This window comes from Salvelinus namaycush, chromosome 42 (assembly GCF_016432855.1).
Source record: "Salvelinus namaycush isolate Seneca chromosome 42, SaNama_1.0, whole genome shotgun sequence".
Classification (NCBI taxonomy): Eukaryota; Metazoa; Chordata; class Actinopteri; order Salmoniformes; family Salmonidae; genus Salvelinus; species Salvelinus namaycush.
In genome coordinates, this window is record NC_052348.1 from 21827332 (window position 1) to 21852627 (window position 25296).

At 44.7% G+C, this 25296-nt stretch overlaps 2 protein-coding genes across 2 annotated transcripts; one reads left to right on the plus strand and one right to left on the minus strand.

Moving 5' to 3' along the window:
* Positions 1-529: 529 nt before the first annotated feature.
* On the plus strand, positions 530-14016 carry LOC120035045 (von Willebrand factor A domain-containing protein 7-like). Its single transcript, XM_038981807.1, has 39 exons — positions 530-697; positions 901-1053; positions 1566-1706; positions 1857-1872; positions 2951-3079; positions 3529-3715; positions 3950-4119; positions 5785-5897; positions 6261-6377; positions 6701-6860; positions 6964-7040; positions 8703-8844; positions 9039-9131; positions 9410-9696; positions 9843-10142; positions 10271-10274; positions 10403-10406; positions 10534-10537; positions 10666-10669; positions 10798-10801; positions 10930-10998; positions 11127-11130; positions 11259-11262; positions 11391-11394; positions 11523-11591; positions 11719-11788; positions 11917-11920; positions 12049-12052; positions 12181-12247; positions 12373-12376; positions 12504-12507; positions 12636-12639; positions 12768-12771; positions 12900-12903; positions 12966-12969; positions 13098-13101; positions 13230-13233; positions 13362-13365; positions 13546-14016. The coding sequence occupies exons 1-39, from the start codon at positions 530-532 to the stop codon at positions 14014-14016; spliced, it is 3075 nt and encodes a 1024-aa protein (XP_038837735.1).
* Positions 14017-21261: 7245 nt separating this feature from the next.
* On the minus strand, positions 21262-23513 carry LOC120035047 (ecto-ADP-ribosyltransferase 5-like). Its single transcript, XM_038981808.1, has 2 exons — positions 23436-23513; positions 21262-22041 (listed from the first exon to the last, which is right to left on the minus strand). The coding sequence occupies exons 1-2, from the start codon at positions 23511-23513 to the stop codon at positions 21262-21264; spliced, it is 858 nt and encodes a 285-aa protein (XP_038837736.1).
* Between the last annotated feature and the right edge of the window lie 1783 nt (positions 23514-25296).

Sequence of the window (25296 nt, forward strand, 5' to 3'; positions counted from 1 at the left end):
CTGATCTGAGATATGGTCAGGACTTAAGTGAGAATATTTATGTCTCCCCTCCCTTGTCTCTCTCATGCCTCCCCTTCATTGCCTTGTCTCTCTCATGCCTCCCCCTTCATTGCCTTGTCTCTCTCTGCTTCCCTCTTCATTCCCTTTACTCTCTCTGCTTCCCTTTTCATTCCCTTGTCTCTCTCATGCCTCCCCCTTCATTCCCTTTTCTCTCTCATGCCTCCCCCTTCATTCCCTTTTCTCTCTCTGCTTCCCTCTTCATTCCCTTGTCTCTCTCTGCTTCCCTCTTCATTCCCAATCTCCACACAGGTGTTCCCACTACAGCTCGTTAACCCTGAGTAACCTCTCCTTGATTTGCTCTCTGTCCTTTTGTGTCTCTGTAGGTTGCAACAGGCTCACAGAACCAGGAAGATACTTGATATTGGACTCTGATCATATCTCACACATAGAGAGAGTTATTAGAGACCTCCACCAATCTCCTTGGACCCTCAAGACTTTATGCACTGCCATGCAGACCTCCCTCCTCTTGATGGCGCTGTACCTGTCCATTCCAGGGGGCACCCAGGCCTTTAAACCCCTCATCTCAGGAGGGGGCTCGGTCACACACCGTGACATCACACAGAGGGCTGTATTACGCAAAACCGCCGAGGTCTGCCGCGCCCTGGCTGCCGCCCAGGGGCGGGACTTCAGCCTGCCGGTGAGTTGACTATTGGTGAATGTTGTGACAGACTGGAATGAGCTACTGGAAATTAACTCATGTTTTTGTAATTAGTTCTATAATAAAGCAATGAATGTGCTAATAAGACATTTTTTTCACCAGACTGAAAGCAAGTCTCTTACTTGTGAGTTTCCCCTACAAACCAATTAATAACCTGTCTGTCTCTCTCTCTCTCTCCAAAGATTGATGACAGTCTCTCCATCATCAAACTACAGAAGGCCTGCTCTGCAGACTTCTCCTCTTCCTCCCTCGTCTCCACCATCCTCTTCCAGAGCGCCATTGTCAAGATGTACCTTAGCAACGCCCTGGTGGACATGGCGTTTGCTCTGAGCAAAGTGAGGATGACAAGATGATGACGAGAATGATGGTGATGATGATGATAATGGTGAGGATCATGACAATGATTATGATAATGGTGATAATGGTGGTTATGATGATGATCATGATGATCATGGTGATGATGAATGTGGCGATGATGATGATTATGATAATGGTGATGATAATGGTGATGAGGATGTCAATGATGATCAATATGATGATAATGATGCCAATTATTATTTGGATTATGATAATGGTGATAATGACAATGGCGATGATAATGATGACTATGATGATAATGGTGATGAAAATTGTGATGATTATAAGGCTGATGTTGATCATGATGATGATGATAATGGGGATGATGGTGATGATAAGGGTGATGATAATGGTGATGATAATGGTGATGATAATGGATACGAGGATGATGAGGTTGATGATTGTGATGATAATGGTGACACAATGATGATGATGGTGATGATGATGTCGACATGATTGTGGTGATGATGATGATGATGATGTGAGCCAGGCGCACCACTTCGACGGTGAGACCTTCCAGGGGGGGCGGGCCCTGATCACGGCGGGGGTGTCGGAGGTCAAGGCCAGCGTCAAACGAGGGAGATTCCTATTGGCCAGGCTGGCGCTGGGACGAGTCTGTCACACACTACAGGTGAGCTGTCTGTCATACTACAGATGAGGTGACACACAAACAAGCACGCATGCACACGCACAAACACACGCACATACTACAGTTGAGAGAGGGAGATGATGAAGACTGGTTGTGCTGATACTGTGGAGATGATTGTGACTGTCTCTCCAGGACTTCTACAGTCACAGTAACTGGGTTGAGATGGGGAACAGAAAGCCGTACAGCACTCTGATCAGACCTGACCTGTAACTGGTGAACCTGGCAGGTACTCTGTGTGGAACTAGCTGTAGTTTATTTCAACCACCCCCAGATATACCCACCTATATCGGCACAGTACAGGTAACTACATGCAAAACAAACACGTAGCTAAAACGCCTACTTTATAAAGGCATTTGTTCATAAAATAAAGAAACCCCTCCTCACGGATTGATAAAGAAGTATTTGGCTGTGTGCCAATGTCAACACTAAACCACTCCCTCTTTGTATCAGTCGACCAACCAGCCTGGAGATAATAGACTTGTCATCGCTTCTACACACTTCACACCCCTCTATACATAGTCACTTTAACTCTACCTACATGTACATATTACCTCAATTACCTCCACTAACCGGTGGCTCCGCACGTTGACTCTGTACCGGTACCCACTGTATATAGCCTCACTATTGTTATTTACTAGTGCTCTTTAATTATTTGTTACTTGTATTTTTACTTAACACTTTTTTTTAAACTGCACTGTTGTTAAGGGCTTGTAGGTAAGCATTTCACTGTTAAGGGCTTGTAGGTAAGCATTTCACTGTTGTTAAGGGCTTGTAGGTAAGCATTTCACTGTTGTTAAGGGCTTGTAGGTAAGCATTTCACTGTTGTTAAGGGCTTGTAGGTAAGCATTTCACTGTTGTTAAGGGCTTGTAGGTAAGCATTTCACTGTTGTTAAGGGCTTGTAGGTAAGCATTTCACTGTTGTATTCATGTGACAAATACAATTTGATTTGATGACTCCACATACTGTACTCTAACTCTGCGGTGGATTCACTATCTCTCTCTCTCTCTCTGTCTCTGTCTGTCCCTGTCTGTCCCTGTCTGTCCCTGTCTGTCTGTCTCTGTCTGTCTCTGTCTCTCTCTGTGTGTGTGTAATTTTTGAGTGAACGCTACAACTGCTATTACCACACACCGTCACCCCTCCAACACACACACTCCTGTTATAACCCCCTCTCCTCCCTCTTCAGGCCCCAGTACTCCTGTTATAACCCCCTCTCCTCCCTCTTCAGGCCCCAGTACTCCAACCTGTAGGAACTGTATGGGAGGTAACTGTACTGATAACATCCTACCAGAGGTCTTACAGCAGGGCCTGCTCACCTCTGGATACTTCAACCTGTTCTCCTCCAACAAACCTGCAGGTACACACACACACACACACACACACACACACACACACACACACACACACACACACACACACACACACACACACACACACACACACACACACACACACACACACACACACACACACACACACACACACACAAACACACTTTTTCTTCCTCTTCTTGATAGACAGTGGCTAACGGGGATCCTAATAAATACAACCAAAAAAACTTTATTTAACTAGGCAAATTCTTATTTACAATGATGGGCTACCCCTGCCAAACCCAGACAGCGTTGTGCCAATTGTGCACCACCCTATGGGACTCCCAATCACGTCCGGATTATGATACAGCCTGGAATCAAACCAAGGACAGTAGTGACGCCGCTTGCACTGAGATGCAGCGCCTTAGACCGCTGCGCCACACGGGAGCATTGATGCAAACTAACTAACTCACACACTCATCTCTCCCTCTCCTAGGTAAGTGTAGCCACGGCGGGTTGTTTGACCGGACCAGTGGTCGGGACCCGGAAGGGGGCATCAACAAGGACGACGTGGGGTCCAGTCACGGTCACCTCCACCACACTGCAGCAGACGTGGCCGTCAACGCTACCATGGAACTATTGGAGGACATCAGAGGAGCTGCCGGGGACAAGGACTTCCTACGGTGAGAGAGAGAGAGGCTGAAGTAGGTGGGCAATGTTTAGGCAAGAGGTGATTATTTGTGATGTTTTGTGTTAAATTTGAGGATATAATCACCACTATGGGCAAGGATTGGACTACTATATGATGAGGGAGATGTCATGGTAAACTGTTGTGAGGAGCTAGGATAACAAAGGGTGTTTTTGGTTCATAATCCCTACTCTATAACCTCCCTTGCTCTCTCTCATCCCCTCTCCAGGTTAATGGACATCACCCAGTCATCAGTGTTGTGTTTTGTCATCGACACCACAGGCAGTATGAGTGATGACATCACTGAGGCTAAGAGAGTGTCCTTCTCCATCATCGACAGTAAGAGAGGAACCCAGCAGGAACCTTCATCATACATCCTGGTCCCCTTCAACGACCCAGGTGGGTGTTAGCCTGGTTCCAGATCAGCAGGAACATACATCCTGGTCCCCTTCAGAGACCCAGGTGGGTGTTAGCCTGGTCCCAGATCAGCAGTAACATACATCCTGGTCCCCTTCAACAATCCAGGTGGGTGTTAGCCTGGTCCCAGATCAGCAGGAACATACATCCTGGTCCCCTTCAACGACCCAGGTGGGTGTTAGCCTGGTCCCAGATCAGCAGTAACATACATCCTGGTCCCCTTCAACGACCCAGGTGGGTGTTAGCCTGGTCCCAGATCAGCAGTAACATACATCCTGGTCCCCTTCAACGACCCAGGTGGGTGTTAGCCTGGTCCCAGATCAGCAGGAACATACATCCTGGTCCCCTTCAACGACCCAGGTGGGTGTTAGCCTGGTCCCAGATCAGCAGGAACATACATCCTGGTCCCCTTCAACGACCCAGGTGGGTGTTAGCCTGGTCCCAGATCAGCAGGAACATACATCCTGGTCCCCTTCAGCGACCCAGGTGGGTGTTAGCCTGGTCCCAGATCAGCAGGAACATACATCCTGGTCCCCTACAACGACCCAGGTGGGTGTTAGCCTGGTCCCAGATCAGCAGTAACATACATCCTGGTCCCCTTCAACGACCCAGGTGGGTGTTAGCCTGGTCCCAGATCAGCAGGAACATACATCCTGGTCCCCTTCAGCGACCCAGGTGGGTGTTAGCCTGGTCCCAGATCAGCAGGAACATACATCCTGGTCCCCTTCACAGACCCAGGTGGGTGTTAGCCTGGTCCCAGATCAGCAGGAACATACATCCTGGTCCCCTTCAGAGACCCAGGTGGGTGTTAGCCTGGTCCCAGATCAGCAGGAACATACATCCTGGTCCCCTTCAGAGACCCAGGTGGGTGTTAGCCTGGTCCCAGATCAGCAGTAACATACATCCTGGTCCCCTTCAACGACCCAGGTGGGTGTTAGCCTGGTCCCAGATCAGCAGGAACATACATCCTGGTCCCCTTCAGAGACCCAGGTGGGTGTTAGCCTGGTCCCAGATCAGCAGTAACATACATCCTGGTCCCCTTCAACGACCCAGGTGGGTGTTAGCCTGGTCCCAGATCAGCAGGAACATACATCCTGGTCCCCTTCAGAGACCCAGGTGGGTGTTAGCCTGGTCCCAGATCAGCAGGAACATACATCCTGGTCCCCTTCAACGACCCAGGTGGGTGTTAGCCTGGTCCCAGATCAGCAGGAACATACATCCTGGTCCCCTTCAGAGACCCAGGTGGGTGTTAGCCTGGTCCCAGATCAGCAGGAACATACATCCTGGTCCCCTTCAGAGACCCAGGTGGGTGTTAGCCTGGTCCCAGATCAGCAGGAACATACATCCTGGTCCCCTTCAACGACCCAGGTGGGTGTTAGCCTGGTCCCAGATCAGCAGGAACATACATCCTGGTCCCCTTCAACGATCCAGGTGGGTGTTAGCCTGGTCCCAGATCTGTTGTCCAACTCTAACATTACAATCACATCACATGCCAAGTGCCTCCCTGAAATTGGAGTAGAATAACTGTTTAAACCCAAAGTTCTTATCTTTTTACTTGTGTGGAATAACATTACATTTTTACGTCCGATCAAATCTTACACAATTTGTCGTGTGTGTGTGTGTGTGTGTGTGTGTGTGTGTTTGCAGGATTTGGACCTCTGATCACCACAACAAATGCAGACATTTTCAAACAGAGAATCAACGCCCTGACAGCATCAGGAGGAGGAGATATACCAGAGCTGTGCCTGTCAGGACTACAGGTGTGTGTGTGTGTGTGTGTGTGTGTGTGTGTGTGTGTGTGTGTGTGTGTGTGTGTGTGTGTGTGTGTGTGTGTGTGTGTGTGTGTGTGTGTGTGTGTGTGTGTGTGTGTGTGTGTGTGTGTGTGTGTGTGTGTGTGTGTGTGTGTGTTTATATACAGGCAATGTCATGAGCAAAGGTTACATTCACAGTGCCAATATGAAGGCTGCATTTGAATGGCTTCATTTGAAATGTGGTTGCCTGTTTTTGCAACTCTGCCAGAGCTGGTTAGTTAGCCAGTGGACTGAACATGTTATTTCCCATAGAGTTCCAGTCCTTGATCCCAGTGTGGTCTGACTCTTTGCTGAATGTGTTGTAATTCCCAGCTGGCCCTCACGGCGGCGCCACCCTCCTCTGAGATCTTTGTGTTCACTGATGCTCCTGCTAAAGACACTGCACTGAAGAGCACTGTCACTGCCCTCATAGAGAGCACCAAGTCTGTGGTTAGTAGCTTTCACTACTGTTTATCTTTCTCTCTCTCTGTCTCCTTCTCTTTCTGTCTCTTTCTCTGTGCTTCTCTTCATCACTGTCTCTGTCTCTCCCCCTTTTGGAGACAGTTTACTGTTCGTGGGCTCACAAGTTGTCTGACTGAGATTTGATCTAATGTGATGTAAATGCTAGCCATTATGATTCATCTCAACATATCTTATTTCTTTACTGCCATTCTTTCCTAACTTCCACTTTCCTTTCATCCTTTATTCTGTCATCAACCTCTAACTCTCTTCTCCTCTCTCTACCTCTCCTCTGCTCCCTCTCCTCTCCTCAGGTGACCTTCATGTTGACTGACAATCTCCGATCCAGTCGACGTCGTCGTAGGTGTTCCGTGGGCGGGGCTTCAGCCGTATGGCCCAGTCAGGGTGGAGCCTCCAACCGGATGGCCCAATCAGACGCTCAGCTGTACCGTGACCTTGCCCAGGCCTCTGGAGGTCAACCAATCATTCAATTGATTTAATTTATAAAACATTTGTCCCAAAGTGTTTTACAGCTTCTAATATAGTTCTCAGAACATACTGTGGTCCCTTCCCACAGGTCAGGCCATTGAGGTCACCAAGGAGGATCTGCACCGGGCCACCAGTGTCATCGAGGACGCCTCCTCTGCAGCACAGGTATGATAATGTATTGACCTACAGGCGATAGACCAATGTCCGCCAGCTCAGTGTTCAGTCAGTCACTCTCACTCACTGGACAAGATATACAAATTTACACCTAACAATGACCTCAAGTGTGTTGTTAACATATCTTATGTATTGTCTATTAACTCTTCCTCCTCCTCCTCCTCCTCCTCCTCCTCTTCCTCCTCCAGGTGACTGTGTTGTTAACATATCTAATGTATTGTCTATTAACTCCTCCTCCTCCTCCTCCTCCTCCTCCTCTTCCTCCTCCAGGTGACTGTGTTGTTAACATATCTAATGTATTGTCTATTAACCCTCCTCCTCCTCCTCCTCCTCCTCCTCCTCTTCCTCCTCCAGGTGACTGTGTTGTTAACATATCTAATGTATTGTCTATTAACCCTCCTCCTCCTCCTCCTCCTCCTCCTCCTCCTCCTCCTCCTCTTCCTCCTCCAGGTGACTGTGTTGTTAACATATCTAATGTATTGTCTATTAACCCCTCCTCCTCCTCTTCCTCCTCTTCCTCCAGGTGACTGTGTTGTTAACATATCTAATGTATTGTCTATTAACCCTCCTCCTCCTCCTCCTCTTCCTCCTCTAGGTGACTGTGTTGTTAACATATCTAATGTATTGTCTATTAACCCCTCCTCCTCCTCTTCCTCCTCTTCCTCCAGGTGACTGTGTTGTTAACATATCTAATGTATTGTCTATTAACCCTCCTCCTCCTCCTCCTCCTCCTCCTCCTCTTCCTCCTCCAGGTGACTGTGTTGTTAACATATCTAATGTATTGTCTATTAACCCCTCCTCCTCCTCTTCCTCCTCTTCCTCCAGGTGACTGTGTTGTTAACATATCTAATGTATTGTCTATTAACCCCTCCTCCTCCTCCTCCTCCTCCTCCTCCAGGTGACTGTGTTGTTAACATATCTAATGTATTGTCTATTAACCCCTCCTCCTCCTCCTCCTCCTCCTCCTCCTCCTCCTCCTCCTCCTCCTCCAGGTGACTGTGTTGTTAACATATCTAATGTATTGTCTATTAACCCCTCCTCCTCCTCCTCCTCATCCTCCTCCTCCTCCTCCTCCTCCTCCTCCTCCAGGTGACTGTGTTGTTAACATATCTAATGTATTGTCTATTAACTCCTCTTCCTCCTCCTCCTCCTCCAGGTAACTGTGTTGTTAACATATCTAATGTATTGTCTATTAACCCCCCTCCTCCTCCTCCTCCTCCTCCTCCTCCTCCTCCTCCTCCTCCTCCTCCTCCTCCTCCTCCAGGTGACTGTGTTGTTAACATGTCTAATTTATTGTCTTTTAACCCCTCCTCCTCCTCTTCCTCCAGGTGACTGTGTTGTTAACATATCTAATGTATTGTCTATTAACCCCCCTCCTCCTCCTCCTCCTCCTCCTCCTCCTCCTCCTCCTCCTCCAGGTGACTGTTCTACAGGAGATAAGGAGCCCAGGAAAGGCAGAGAATTTCTCCTTTACAGTAGACGAGTCTATGAGAAATCTGACTGCTTACATCACAGGAGGATCCCTCTCCTTCACTCTCACCAGCCCTTCAGGTGTGTGTGTGACAGCCAGTTTTAATTTACTGTACACATCACCTGTCCAGGTAAAGTTTGTGATAACCAGATGTCCCTCTCCTCCCTCTAGGTGTGTCTCAGAGTAACAGTGAAGCCAGCGGTCCTCTGGGGACCATCCAGACTGTAGGGAACCTACACCGCGTCTCTCTGACCACACACAACAACACAGGATTATGGGAAATCAGTCTTAACTCCGTAGAGTCCTACTCACTGAAGGTCATAGGTCAGTACAGTGGCGAGCCCTGATCCCTGGTCAACAGTAGTGATTATATATATGGAATAGGGTTCCATTTCAGATGTAGTCCGTTGTCTGGACTTCCCCTCCTCATCACAACATTTACATATCTATCTTTATTCTCTATGTAAGAATTGTTTAAATAATGGATTATCTAAAGTGCGTGCATGTGTGTGTTTCAGGTCAGAGCTCTGTTAATTTTGGCTACCATTTCGTGGAGGCTTTCGGGGGCGCTCATGGAGACTTTGGCCTCAAAGAGGGCCGTCCTCTCACAGGTAACAATAAATAACAGAAGAAACTATCTTCAGTACCGGCTTTTTCATCTTCATCTTCCACAGCATCACAGCAGAGTAGTTTCAAATAATGTAAAAGAAAATAATAACTTCCTCTTCCTCTCTACTTCACATTACCTCTCTGTTTCTACCTCATTTTCTCCCTCGCTCCGTTACCCTTTCTCTCATTCTTACTCTCTCTTTTCCTCTGTTCACTTCACTCTCCTCCCCTTCTCTCCTCTTGTCTCTCTTCACCACCCGGTCTCCCCCCCCCCTCCCAGGCGATAACATAACCCTGCTGGTGTCTGTGACGGGGGGTGACGCTGTCACTGTGACGGCGGTGGCCCTGGTCGAGGCCTCGGGGTCAGGGTCAGAAGTCAACGGAACCCTGCAATCGCTAGGCGGCACCGGCGGCGGGGACTTCCTGGTTACCGTGGCCAGAGTCCCACAGGGGGAGTTTGTGGTGCGTCTGAGGGGAGAGAGCAATAGCGCCACCACCAAATCATCACCCAGCCTCTTCCAGAGACAGGCCTCCACTCAGATAAAGACTTCCAGCATCTCTGTTACGGTCAGTCTTGTAGAACTCTGAAATTGCATCCTTTTCTGTTGGACCTGGGCCGCTAGGGTTCTGATGAAAAGCAGTGCACTACAAGGCATAGGATGGCATTTTGGACACTGTCTTATTGTTAAAAAGTGAAGTTCTTCTCTCTCCAGGCCCAGGCTGACAGTACTCTAGAACCCGGTTCTACCATCTCTGTCCCCTTCAGCGTGGCAATGGCCAACGGAACAGGAGGAACTTTTACCGTCCGAGCCACGAACGACCGCGGCTTCACCTCCTCCTTCCCCGCCAGTGTGTCCGTTGTGACCGGAGGCGGAGCGGCCAACGGTACGGTGACTCTCACGGCGCCCGACAGCACCCCATCGGGAACGGACGTCACCCTGACCATCGAGGCAGAGTCCGCTGGAGCAGCAGACTTGAACTACGCCATTCTGCGTCTCTCTGTTTTCAGCAAGGTAAGGGTCATGTTCCAAAACTCTAAAATGAACTACTCCGCCCCGTGTCTCTCTGTTTTCAGCAAGGTAAGGGTCATGTTCCAAAACTCTAAAATGAACTACTCCTCCCCGCGTCTCTCTGTTTTCAGCAAGGTAAGGGTCATGTTCCAAAACTCTAAAATGAACTACTCCGCCCTGCGTCTCTCTGTTTCCAGCAAGGTAAGGGTCATGTTCCAAAACTCTAAAATGAACTACTCCACCCCGCGTCTCTCTGTTTTCAGCAAGGTAAGGGTCATGTTCCAAAACTCTAAAATGAACTACTCCGCCCTGCGTCTCTCTGTTTTCAGCAAGGTAAGGGTCATGTTCCAAAACTCTAAAATGAACTACTCCGCCCGCGTCTCTCTGTTTTCAGCAAGGTAAGGGTCATGTTCCAAAACTCCAAAATGAACTACTCCGCCCCGCGTCTCTCTGTTTTCAGCAAGGTAAGGGTCATGTTCCAAAACTCTAAAATGAACTACTCCGCCCCGCGTCTCTCTGTTTTCAGCAAGGTAAGGGTCATGTTCCAAAACTCTAAAATGAACTACTCCGCCCCGCGTCTCTCTGTTTTCAGCAAGGTAAGGGTCATGTTCCAAAACTCTAAAATGAACTACTCCGCCCCGTGTCTCTCTGTTTTCAGCAAGGTAAGGGTCATGTTCCAAAACTCTAAAATGAACTACTCCGCCCCGCGTCTCTCTGTTTTCAGCAAGGTAAGGGTCATGTTCCAAAACTCTAAAATGAACTACTCCGCCCTGCGTCTCTCTGTTTTCAGCAAGGTAAGGGTCATGTTCCAAAACTCTAAAATGAACTACTCCGCCCGCGTCTCTCTGTTTTCAGCAAGGTAAGGGTCATGTTCCAAAACTCCAAAATGAACTACTCCGCCCCGCGTCTCTCTGTTTTCAGCAAGGTAAGGGTCATGTTCCAAAACTCTAAAATGAACTACTCCGCCCCGCGTCTCTCTGTTTCCAGCAAGGTAAGGGTCATGTTCCAAAACTCTAAAATGAACTACTCCGCCCTGCGTCTCTCTGTTTTCAGCAAGGTAAGGGTCATGTTCCAAAACTCTAAAATGAACTACTCCGCCCCGCGTCTCTCTGTTTTCAGCAAGGTAAGGGTCATGTTCCAAAACTCCAAAATGAACTACTCCGCCCCGCGTCTCTCTGTTTTCAGCAAGGTAAGGGTGATGTTCCAAAACTCCAAAATGAACTACTCCTCCCCGCGTCTCTCTGTTTTCAGCAAGGTAAGGGTCATGTTCCAAAACTCCAAAATGAACTACTCCGCCCCGCGTCTCTCTGTTTTCAGCAAGGTAAGGGTCATGTTCCAAAACTCTAAAATGAACTACTCCGCCCTGCGTCTCTCTGTTTTCAGCAAGGTAAGGGTCATGTTCCAAAACTCTAAAATGAACTACTCCGCCCGCGTCTCTCTGTTTTCAGCAAGGTAAGGGTCATGTTCCAAAACTCTAAAATGAACTACTCCGCCCGCGTCTCTCTGTTTTCAGCAAGGTAAGGGTCATGTTCCAAAACTCTAAAATGAACTACTCCTCCCCGCGTCTCTCTGTTTTCAGCAAGGTAAGGGTCATGTTCCAAATCTCTAAAATGAACTACTCCGCCCCGCGTCTCTCTGTTTTCAGCAAGGTAAGGGTCATGTTCCAAAACTCTAAAATGAACTACTCCGCCCCGCGTCTCTCTGTTTCCAGCAAGGTAAGGGTCATGTTCCAAAACTCTAAAATGAACTACTCCGCCCCGCGTCTCTCTGTTTCCAGCAAGGTAAGGGTCATGTTCCAAAACTCTAAAATGAACTACTCCGTCCTGCATCTCTCTGTTTTCAGCAAGGTAAGGGTCATGTTCCAAAACTCTAAAATGAACTACTCCTCCCCGCGTCTCTCTGTTTTCAGCAAGGTAAGGGTCATGTTCCAAAACTCTAAAATGAACTACTCCGCCCCGCGTCTCTCTGTTTCCAGCAAGGTAAGGGTCATGTTCCAAAACTCTAAAATGAACTACTCCGCCCTGCGTCTCTCTGTTTTCAGCAAGGTAAGGGTCATGTTCCAAAACTCTAAAATGAACTACTCTGTCCTGCGTTTCTCTGTCAGCAAGGTAAGGGTCATGTTCCAAAACTCTAAAATGAACTACTCTGTCCTGCGTTTCTCTGTCAGCAAGGTAAGGGTCATGTTCCAAAACTCTAAAATGAACTACTCCGCCCCGCGTCTCTCTGTTTTCAGCAAGGTAAGGGTCATGTTCCAAAACTCTAAAATGAACTACTCCGCCCCTCGTCTCTCTGTTTTCAGCAAGGTAAGGGTCATGTTCCAAAACTCTAAAATGGACTACTCCACCCGCGTCTCTCTGTTTTCAGCAAGGTAAGGGTCATGTTCCAAAACTCTAAAATGAACTACTCCGCCCTGCGTCTCTCTGTTTTCAGCAAGGTAAGGGTCATGTTCCAAAACTCTAAAATGAACTACTCCTCCCCGCGTCTCTCTGTTTTCAGCAAGGTAAGGGTCATGTTCCAAAACTCTAAAATGAACTACTCCGCCCCGCGTCTCTCTGTTTTCAGCAAGGTAAGGGTCATGTTCCAAAACTCCAAAATGAACTACTCCACCCCGCGTCTCTCTGTTTTCAGCAAGGTAAGGGTCATGTTCCAAAACTCCAAAATGAACTACTCCGCAACGCGTCTCTCTGTTTTCAGCAAGGTAAGGGTCATGTTCCAAAACTCTAAAATGAACTACTCCGCCCCGCGTCTCTCTGTTTTCAGCAAGGTAAGGGTCATGTTCCAAAACTCTAAAATGAACTACTCCTCCCCGCGTCTCTCTGTTTTCAGCAAGGTAAGGGTCATGTTCCAAAACTCTAAAATGAACTACTCCGCCCCGCGTCTCTCTGTTTCCAGCAAGGTAAGGGTCATGTTCCAAAACTCTAAAATGAACTACTCCGCCCCGCGTCTCTTTGTTTCCAGCAAGGTAAGGGTCATGTTCCAAAACTCTAAAATGAACTACTCCGCCCTGCGTCTCTCTGTTTTCAGCAAGGTAAGGGTCATGTTCCAAAACTCTAAAATGAACTACTCCGCCCCGCGTCTCTCTGTTTCCAGCAAGGTAAGGGTCATGTTCCAAAACTCTAAAATGAACTACTCTGCCCTGCGTCTCTCTGTTTTCAGCAAGGTAAGGGTCATGTTCCAAAACTCTAAAATGAACTACTCCGCCCCGCGTCTCTCTGTTTTCAGCAAGGTAAGGGTCATGTTCCAAAACTCTAAAATGGGTCTGGCCTCCTTTCCTCATATCCTCTCTCCCTCATGGCCCTGATAAGAATGGTAACAGCTCTACAGGTTAGAGATGGTTCTACCTCCACCACTACTTCAGTTGTCTGACTAAGCTCTCTATCGCTCTCTCTCTGTCTCCCCCCTCCAGGTGACAGATTTCACCCCTCCCCAGTGTGGGGTGGTCAGTGTCTCGTCCAACTGCCCGGCTGACTGCAGTGCCTCTTACTGGCAGCTCTCTGCCAAGCTGACCGACGGTGCCAACGGGACTGGCATCGACCGAGTCACCCTGCGCCAGGGCAACGGGACCCTGAACACTTCTACAGAGGTGGGCACCGGGGGCGAGAACGTGACCCGGGTCGAGTACAGCGCCACCTGCTGTTCAAAGAAGGTAGAGCTGGTGGTAGTTGACAGGGCAGGCAACGTGGGTGTGTGTCTGGGCTCAGTGAAGGACTCTGTGGGGGTGGTTGTGAGCTCTACAGCACTGGCCTCTGTCCCCAACAATACAGCTGTACCTGTAGTTAGTACTACATCCACCGGAGGGCCACCTTTGACTCTGTCCCTGTATCTAAGGATCTGTGTGATGCTTTCTCTCCTCCTGTGGAATAGAGTAGAGCTATAGAGTTGTATAATAGTTAATGTTGGTAGATGTCATGTGGAACAGTGGAATCATTGCAAAGAGAGTCAAGTCATCAGACATAACCGGTATGTATATGTTATGTTGTACAAAAAGACAGGGTGGAAATATGTAATGAACTCTGTCATAATACACTGTGGAAACTCTGTCATAACACACTGTGGGAACTCTGTCATAATACACTGTGGGAACTCTGTTATAATACACTGTGGAAACTCTGTCATAACACACTGTGGGAACTCTGTCATAATACACTGTGGGAACTCTGTCATAATACACTGTGGAAAATCTGTCATAATACACTGTGGGAACTCTGTCATAATACACTGTGGGAACTCTGTCATAATACACTGTGGGAACTCTGTCATAATACATTGTGGGAACTCTGTCATAATACACTGTGGGAACTCTGTCATAATACACTGTGGGAACTCTGTCATAATACACTGTGGGAACTCTGTCATAATACACTGTGGGAACTCTTGTCATAATACACTGTGGGAACTCTTGTCATAATACACTGTGGGAACTCTTGTCATAATACACTGTGGGAACTCTTGTCATAATACACTGTGGGAACTCTTGTCATAATACACTGTGGGAACTCTTGTCATAATACACTGTGGGAACTCTTGTCATAATACACTGTGGGAACTCTTGTCATAATACACTGTGGGAACTCTTGTCATAATACACTGTGGGAACTCTGTCATAATACACTGTGGGAACTCTGTCATAATACACTGTGGGAACTCTTGTCATAATACACTGTGGGAACTCTGTCATAATACACTGTGGGAACTCTGTCATAATACACTGTGGGAACTCTGTCATAATACACTGTGGGAACACTGTCATAATACACTGTGGGAACACTGTCATAATACACTGTGGGAACTCTGTCATAATACACTGTGGGAACTCTGTCATAATACACTGTGGGAACTCTGTCATAATACACTGTGGGAACTCTGTCATAATACACTGTGGGAACTCTGTCATAATACACTGTGGGAACTCTGTCATAATACACTGTGGGAACTCTGTCATAATACACTGTGGGAACTCTGTCATAATACACTGTGGGAACTCTGTCATAATACACTGTGGGAACTCTGTCATAATACACTGTGGGAACACTGTCATAATACACCGTGGGAACTCTGTCATAATACACTGTGGGAACACTGTCATAATACACTGTGGGAACTCTGTCATAATACACTGTGGGAACTCTGTCATAATACACTGTGGGAACTCTGTCATAATACACTGTGGGAACTCTGTCATAATACACTGTGGGAACTCTGTCATAATACACTGTGGGAACTCTGTCATAATACACTGTGGGAACACTGTCATAATACACTGTGGGAACTCTGTCATAATACACTGTGGGAACTCTGTCATAATACTGTGGAAATGTTTTGTTATTTGTATTATCTCTATTCTCTTAAATCTGTCAATCTGAAACGATGAAGATCTTATCAAAACTTCTGCTTCTGGTGAAATTCCCCTCTAAACCAAGTTGACCGTCAGTTTCATTCTGAATAACTCTTCACATTGACGTCCCACACAGGCAGCATAGATAGAAAACAGGACCCCTATAAGGCATAAGGCCATTTGTGATGTATGTGATGAAGTCAAAGGGTCAAAATTGTTCCACAAAAAAAGTATCACCTCAATTATCGCTTGTATCTTATGTTTAAAACTGATGTGCACTTTGGGAAACAAACATTTTTCCATTGGAAGCTAAAGTGGGGGAAGTCACGTTTTTATAGGGACAGTGCACATTAATCAGCATCAATATTACATCCATGTAAATGTGCCGGGGTTAGCCAAAAGATCATTTACACCCGTAGTCCCTGGGCAGGGCCTTTACACAGCCATTATCTAAATACAAATACACACTGAAACAATACAACATACAAATACATTACATCCAATAATATGTCATTCTAACAACAACACACTGTCATGAGGAACCACAGATAACTCATGTGTACAGGTTTGGATAGATTTGAGGCATGTTTTCAATTGAAATGTAAAAGTACAATAATCAGTGCAGCTTCTCTAGTCCGTGGGCATTGCATTCCATCATATTTTAGCTCTAACAGAGAAGGCCGATTGACTGAGTTTGCTGTCTCAAAAAGGTACAACGCAATCAACCTCTAGTTACTGCCCTTGTTTTCCTGGAGCTGCTTAAAGCTGTCCAGACTGAATAAATTAGGTTTGTGAATGATGTGACAATGGTGGTAACTGTTTGGTTTGTTATCATAAATCTGAAGTGTTTGTTTGTAGAGTGATTCAATTGGTTTCTGAAAAGTAGCTCCTGCTTGTGACCAGCATGTGAGGCAACATCTCAGATGTCAGAAGATCACAGCATGCAAATATAGTTTGTCGTTCTCCAGAGGAAGGTAAGATCTTATAAACGTAAAGTTGGATAATCCAAACATGACCGTGTTAACCACCTTCTTCACCTGTTTCTTAAATGTCAAGTTGGAGTCCAACATGACGCCGAGATACCAGGAATTACACAACTTTCAGATTATCCCCATTAAAAATAACAGCTCGTTGGGAAGAATCAATGGATTTCTTAGAAAAGTACATACAAACAGACTTGTCAATATTTAAATATAGGCAAGAATTAGTCATCCATTTAGAAATGTGTACCACAGCTTCAGTTAACTTGTTAACAACTTTTTTTGTGTGTGTACATACAGGACTGTATCGTCTGCCTACATCTGCATGTTAACTTGTGGGCAAGCAGTGGGAGATAATTTATATAAACGGTCAACAGAAGGGGGCCTAATACCGACCCTTGTGCGACCCCAATGTTAAGTAAAGAGTGTCCGACTGAGCGTCCCCCAGACGAACCCTTGACAGTTTCTCATCAGTTAAAACAGTGCCACCTACAGTAAGGCACAGGAACAAACACAGGGCAGAGTTAACAATATCACCATAACCTGGATAGACTTAACATACACCTGTTAGACAGAAAACACAGTATATTGTTGGAGATGTCTGAGGCCATCAATGCTGAACCAGATATGACCAATAAGGTCAAGTTTGACAGAGGTGAGATGGAGGAGAGGATTGTGGATATCTACGTCAGTGCAGACACCCTGAGAGACGGTGAGACCAGCACCAAGAGAGAAGAGACAGTAGACACTGCTCCTAATAATGGACCAGGAGACCAGCACTGTCTGTATATGTCTGTTTCTCGCTCGGTCTAACTCTCTCTGTATCCCTCTCACTCTCTCTCTCTCACTCTTTACCACTTCCTCTCTTTACCTCTCCTGCTGTCCAAAACATTTGTTTTTATTCCTTTCAAACTAGTTGTTTCATTCTCACCATCACATTTTAACACTCAACATTCAGCTTAGTGTTTAAATAGCTCTCTCTTTCTTCTTTCTCTCTCTCTCTCTGTCCTCAGCTCTCCAGTGCAGAGGGAGTCAGAGGACCCTTTGAAGGTGTGTGGCACTGGAGAGGGTGAGTATGAACACTATTCCACTATTAAACAGGTTTAAGGCCCTTATATCATATATATTCCACTATTAGACATGTATAAAGCCCTTATATCACATCCATTCCACTATTAAACATGCTTAAGCTCCATATCACATCTATTCCATGTATAAAGCCCTTATGTCACATCTGTTCCACGTCCAGCAAATATACTACATCTGCTACATTTCCAAGCAGAATTAGAGATCTGTCTTCTTCCTCTCAGCCCTTGTACCTCCGCCCTTTCTCTCTCTCCCATAATCCCGTTTTGTCTCTTACTTTCCATCCTTCCCTCTCTCGCTCTCTCTCCAACCTCCCTCCCCCTTCCCCTCTCAGGTCATTGTTCCCCTGTGGTGAAGGAGCTGCATGTGAAGTAGGGCCTGGTGGTCCTCCTGCACTGTATCCACCCCCATCTCTCCCCTCTCCCCTGTGTCTGGGAGCACCCCCAGGGCTACCACACTCTGCACCATCACTCCCATCTGGAGGTCACTGTCTAAGGATCCAGCCTGGGCCTCTACTCATGCCGCTGCCCAGCCTACGGTGAGGGTTCCTCAGGTAGTGATCCCTGCCTCACAGCCTCCTACCAGCTGACCATGGAGGGCCCCATTATCAAAGGCAACGTGGGCGGGGTGGGGAGAACACAAGTGGGGTTGTACGTGTCCTGTGTCCTTGTCGGGTGCTAGTCGGAGCTTTAGGAGCCACTGTGCTCCTGAAGAGGCAGATCTGGTTGTCAGCCCAGCACACTCCATTGGAGGACATAAATGGGACAGTAGCAAATCAAGGACAGCAGGGGCGGTGCCCTACCTTTTATGAGAGTGACACGCCTGTTGGCCAATCCTGGCAGGGCGTTTTGTGGAGACCATCCAGAATTGACTTAATTGAAGGAAGTGTTTTGCTGGACAAGCCAGGTACAGCTTGCAGACCTCTCTCTCACACAGCTCTCTTGCTGATTTTCCTCTTTTTGAATACAAAATATCTTCTTTGCACTGAAACTTTGCTATGGAGCCAGTCAATCTTTATTTGGTCATATGATTGCAGAAGCCATTTTGGACTGTTAAAAGTATTCTATAGAATAACATTTTTCTAAACATGTATTATTATTATTATTATTGTTGTTATTGCCATGTTGGCTTTAAGGGCAATTCAGCCACTTTCAACCTCATATTCATTATATCCAGCACCAAACCAGAATCCGCGATCTGTGGTTAAAAAGATAAGAGGATAGGTCCTAAAAATTATTTCACTATTTCATAGTGTTTGATGAAAATCTCTGTTTTAAATGTTTTAACTTTTGATGTCATTGGGTAGAGCTTTATCTATTATTTTACAAAATATAGAAATGCGCCGTTGTCACATATTTAGACACTGGCATTGTGCTGAGATAATGAAAAGTGGAATGTCCCTTTAAGTTGTCTTTTTGTGATTGTACATTTTTGAACGTTTTTACATTCTTTTTTATATTTTTTTATCAGGAAAAGTTTTTTTGAAATATTTGAGAACGTTTTGTGATAGTTATAATTCTTTCTTTTTTATTGCTGCACAAAACAAGATAGTGTGTAAATATTCCTCCAGTACCAATTGGTAGCTCTCCAGTATCACGTTTTTGAATCATTTAACTTGGTAATTCAATGTGTCATTTATCATTATATCCATATTATAATTCAAAGAGGGAGGATAGAGCCTTATTGTACTTAACTATGAGGGAGCAGATTAAAGACTATTATAATTTAAGATTTAAGTCAGTCAAAAGGTTTGTATAGCGGAAGTTCCAAAAACACATGAGACTCATACTAAATCAAGGATGGGTAACTGATGGGGGTGGGGGCCACCAAATCTGAACTCGTTATGCGGGGCTGCAGTTGCTCGCGGGTCTCTTTACCCCCCCCCCCCCCCCACCCCCACCTCACCCCACCCCACATGACAGCATATTTTGCAGTATGATATCTGAGTGACTCTGACTAACAAAACTCAATGGGTGCCCCACGGGCCGGTAAAGTGATAAAGTTTAGATAGTTCAGCGACCAGCTAACTTAGCAATCTATAAAAAATATTCTGACTGACTATTAGTGACTGACATAAGAGAAAAACTGCTGATGCACAACCAATAATACAAGGATGGCCACCAGTTGCCCATCCTTGTATTAAAGATTCCCACGTCTCCGGCTTCTTTGCAACACTTCATGACACAACACCACAAATGTAAAGGTGATTCTGATTCAAGAGAAAGGCGAGCACCTGTTCTACTTAAATATCCAACATCTTCCTAACACCTGTGAAGACAAAATAACACCTGTGTCTGACGAAAGAGGAAGCCGGAGACGGGACGCAACTAAAAACAAGGTCTGGTGAGTCTAACTGGAATCTTGTAATTTTCTTTGAATATGTATTGTCTCATTGATATTAAAGTAACATGGGTAAATTATTAGCTAGTGCGGCAGACTGTTCCTTGTGGCAAAGTTTATGCTACGCCCCAAAAGGCTAACATTTCTCCAAGGCTAACATTTCTCCAGACCAATCCCTGTTTTATAACAAACCAAGTGGCTGGGCTTTATTGTTTTTCTAATTAATGAGTAGCCTTTAATGTAAGTGGAGCATGAGGGACTAATTGTAGCAGTACTACAGCACCTTAGTGTAGAGTTTAGGTCCTCTTTTAACAAGCAAGCAAATAAGCATCACCACAGGTACTCCAAACCAGGGGGAAGCATGGAAATCAACAGACAACAGAAACAGAAATCAACAGACAACAGGTAATTTATTATTTTCAGGTGCATGAAAAGTTTTCACAAGTATTTCAAATGTTGACATCATTATTATCAATGCTAAGCACATACAGCATTATCTGCAAGTCTCACAGCCATATTCATCAATTGTCTCCTAACAGTCCTGCAAGTATTAATTCAGATAATTCAAGTACTAATTCCGAAAGACGGCGAGTGGATCTGGTTAATGGGAACAGAGGCAACTTGGTTGTAACTATTTGGCCCAAGCTGCAAAGACGTAAGTTCTAAAATGTTCCTTCTTATAATCTGATTTTAAACTTACACCTAACTAACCTTAACCACACTGCTAACCTTATGCCTAACTAACCTTAAATTCAGACCAAAAACTTTGTTTTCATAAAATGTTATGTTACAGCCAATTTTGACATCACAACTTGGCTGTAGTGGGAACTGGGAAATTTGCCATAGACATTTAGCGATGGTTTCCCGGACACAGATTAAGACTAGTCCTGAACTAAAAAGTGAACTAATTGAAGAATCTCTGTATCTGGCCAACTGACAACCCCCCCCCCCCCCCCCCCCCCCCCCCCCCCTTGATACTTAACAAATTATTTCAAGGATGCCACTGCTGGGTTTTCTAAAGACTGTGAACACTTCCATCATCATAAAGCACTGCAACCTTCACACAGCATGTGGAGCACAAGACTGACCCAACAGCCTGGTACTTAGCAGCCAAGCAATAAGCTGCACCTGGAAACACACATGAACCTGGGCAAAAGATGGGTGGTGTTCCTGCCTGACTACATTGCAGACGCCTGCCAGATCTCACAACGATTGGGGAGGTGTTTAACGTATCAGCTAACCAGATGATATGTTATAGCAATCGGATGCCCGACTGTGCAGTCGATGAAGTGGGACCAACCATTGTTTGATGCAATGCAACGTCTGCAATGAAGTTGACCTGGAACTCGACCAAAACATTCAACATGTCACTTGTCACGTGTTACATGGTGTTACACATTTTTTTATCTTTTTTGTCATTTTCGACAATATGGCAATTCAAGTCACTTTTGGTTGTTTTTGTGCTCTCTAGTTTATAGACAATCTCACATTCACTCTTATCCAATACATTTTTCTTGGTCACCTCAGCAATTATGAAAACCTCATATGGGGGAATCAACACCTCTTGTTCATCATTCACTTGAGATAAACCTGCCAGGGAAGCACCAAAACAGGTATTGATCTTAAAACATGTCTTCCCATTTGCAAACACTTTAGCCACAGACTCGTCTGTAGTTGATGAAGTAAATTGGCCAAATCGCATTATGTCATTTTTTTCCCCTTCGAAAGCTAGATTGGCTCCACGAAAGGTTTTTACACACTTTTTTCTCTGGGCTTTATTAAGAATACGTAAGGCATCAGACAACAGGAAATGCAAGGAGTGATACTTGTAATCGGTCTTGTAGCTCCTCCCTAGGGTACGAGTGGCCTCATTGAATGACTCGAAAATGCTCGTTCCTGTATTCACATACACATGAATTGCCCTTAAATGGTCAATAGACAGATGTTTAATGTTAGATTTATAGTTGTTGTCATACACCTTCATAGCATCTTCCCAAGCGCCTTTGAATTTGCTGTCATTATCTTTCTCCTTTGGTAGGAAGTTGGTTGTCACCTCACAGAGCATATTCTCCCTGCAGCCCTCATAGGAGTCATCGATAGAGTCAGGGGCCATGTCAAGGTGTATTGGGTCGGGATTGCGACGATTCAGTCGGGGATGAATCTTCAGAAAAGGGAAGAGATAATGGTAACACTTTAATTACAGTGGTGAAATGTATTATTCATAAAGCATTCATAAAACCTTTATATGCATGACATAGTCATAAAGCCTTTATATGCATGACATAGAGTCAAAGCCTTTATATGCATGACATAGTCATAAAACCTTTATATGCATGACATTGTCATAAAGCCTTTATATGCATGACATTGAGTCAAAGCCTTTATATGCATGACATTGTCATAAATCCCTGTTTTCGTACACTCTTTATAAGCCTACATAGTTTTATGTAGTCTTATGCAGTAATGACATAAACATTATAACACCCACTCCACATGAACTGTTATAAGCAAGCTACATTGTCTCTGCCAAATGTCTGTGTTACACATATATTTATGTTACTTATACATGTATTGGGACCAATCAGTGAAGACACATGAGTGTTTACAAGCACTCGTAACTGATTCATTAATGATTTTCCACCACGATTGGTAAAGTGGCACGCTCTTTGGATGTTATAACACACTCATAGGAATTTAAACTTATTTATGAATACTTTCTCATGACTTACTGAAAAATTGTTCTGTTGTGTAGTGACATTTTGGCCTTACTCAGTCCTCCTTTAAGACTACAGTCTGTAATTGGTGTAATTCGAAGGTTTAATAACATGCTGTGTAAAGTGAGTAGTATTTCGATAACAGTTTTCTTACATTAATTAATGTATCATAGAGGTACCCCGCTCTACAGGTGGTAACTAATTGGATCTGATTCATTTGATTAAATGCAATTACATGTTTTAGGGCTGCAACAGTAAAAATAGAATGGATTTATGCTACTAAAAAGCTATTGTCAACTTCATATCTATGGTTATTTTGTTCACTGCTCACTGTGAGCCTATTTGTGCAACTATTATTGAATTTGCATAGAAAAGTAATTTGGTTGCAAATGCAACTGGGGCCATGTAAATCATTTTTAGGGTACTGATTCCACCAGTGGCACCTTGTACGACCATACAAGTCTATTATGCGACAAAGTACAGTAAAATAATTTGGTTGCAAAGTCACCGCCCTGCCCTACCTCAAAGAAGGCATTTCACCATAAAAATAGAATTAGTATTGTGATGCATGATTTCCACGGTAATTTGGAACGTTCAGTCAATGAGCATTAAGGGTAATGTAGTAATTCTACACTTTTCAAGTTGGTTACCCATGGCAACCGTAGCACCCCCCCCCCCCCCCCCCCAAACAAAAAGGAGAGAAAGAACTGACACATGGTATTTAAAGTGGCAAGTAACATGAAACGTACTTCTATGCTGGATAGTGAAAAATGCCAAAAAAGCCTTTGTGCTAAAAAAAATGAACGTATAATTCTATGTAACAGATTTGAGAGATTCTTACCATCTTTGATTCCACACCCAGAGTCCAATCATGGAAGACACACAGCATAGCAAAGGTTAGTATGTTTTCTCTCCCCATGACTTCAACAGGTCCTGTAGTAAAACAACATGTAAAGGGAACAGTGGTCGAATAGTAGTCAGCAATATTCACTTATATTAAAGTTTAAGAATATAAATGATAAATTATTATTTTTATAGAAGTTCCCTCCAGGAAAAATGTAATTATTCTAAGTCAGAGTCTAATAAATGTTATGACTTACGTTACTACTCTTGTGCTCCTGTTGGGTATAGCTTCACCAGGTCTTCTTGACTTTGATGTCTCTTGGTGTGTCTATCTGTTGTTGCTCTTGGTATGTCTCCTTCTGTCGGGACTGTATTTTATCCTGTCTGACCATTTACATAGAACCCACGTGAAAGTTAAATTTGACTATCATACACCACAGACTCTCGTGTCAGCCTCCCATTGTCTGTTTTTACTAGTTTCTTTTATATACGTTGGTCTAATTCTTCTGTCCTTTTTTGGACTTTGGCTTTTACTTCTGCCTGGACAGTAACATTAACACAAGGCTTATAGTTCTGCCTGGACAGGAACATTAACACAAGGCTTATAGTTCTGCCTGGACAGGAACATTAACACAAGGCGTATAGTTCTGCCTGGACAGGAACATTAACACAAGGCTTATAGTTCTGCCTGGACAGGAACATTAACACAAGGCTTATAGTTCTGCCTGGACAGGAACATTAACACAAGGCGTATAGTTCTGCCTAGACAGCAACATTAACACACGGCTTATAGTTCTGCCTGGACAGGACCATTAACACAAGGCTACTTCTGTATCTTTACCTGATAACGTACTGCAGGATAGAGCCATTCCCACAATGCACTGTAAATTAGTAACATGCTGTTGAGTTGTTATACATTTTCTGAAGTCTGGACATGTCTACTGTCCTTCTTACTGAACATCCCCCTCCTCCCAAGTCAATACCATCCTCATCCACCCTCTCTTCTTAATTGTCAAATAAAATAAGTCATGTGGAGACAATGGCTTCAACAAATGTAAAAAGACTACTTAATGAATGTCCCTAACCAGTGGGTTTGAGTGGGGTGTCTCCTCTCTCACTCATCTTATTCACAGTGTTGTTTTAAATGTCAGAGCCTTGTCTGCTACACGTTCTTGCACCATTAGAATGTGTTCTGTCTGCTTGGTCTTTATAACAATCGATCTGACAATAGCTACAGATAAACACTCAGTTGCTGAAAATATCCCACAACATGTAAATATACCTGGTTCTGTCCATACTGGTCTTTATTCTGTCTCTTTGAATAAACCTCAACCACAACATTACATAATACTGTCATGTGTTCAATAGTGCCTCTAACAATTTCTGCCTTGAGATCATGTAAATTCTGCCATGAGATCATTTTGAATTATACCTTGAGGTTTTAGGCTATTGTTCCAGCCCAGCACTAAAATACCTCATACAACTAGTTAAAACCACTGTCTGCAAGGTGTCCAGTAATATCACATACTGAAATGGACTCCTTAATTGTGAATAATATGACTCGTTTTGAATACCTTTATGTAATTGTCTTACTTTATTATAACCCCCGTAAATGTAGTACATATTTCTACAAATGTGCTTGTTGTTATGTAATCTGAGACTTATTTAGAGCCTCATATCAATATCATGGGATGTCATTCCTTTAGCACCACAGGTATAGCATAGAAATCAAGTGGTCGTTCTGATATTTCTTAATTTCTTTGTTTTTCCTTTGGATGATGTGCTTATTGTTTCTAGGTATTATTACTGCACGTTTGGAGCTAGAAACACAAGCATTTCACTGCACCTGTGATAATGTT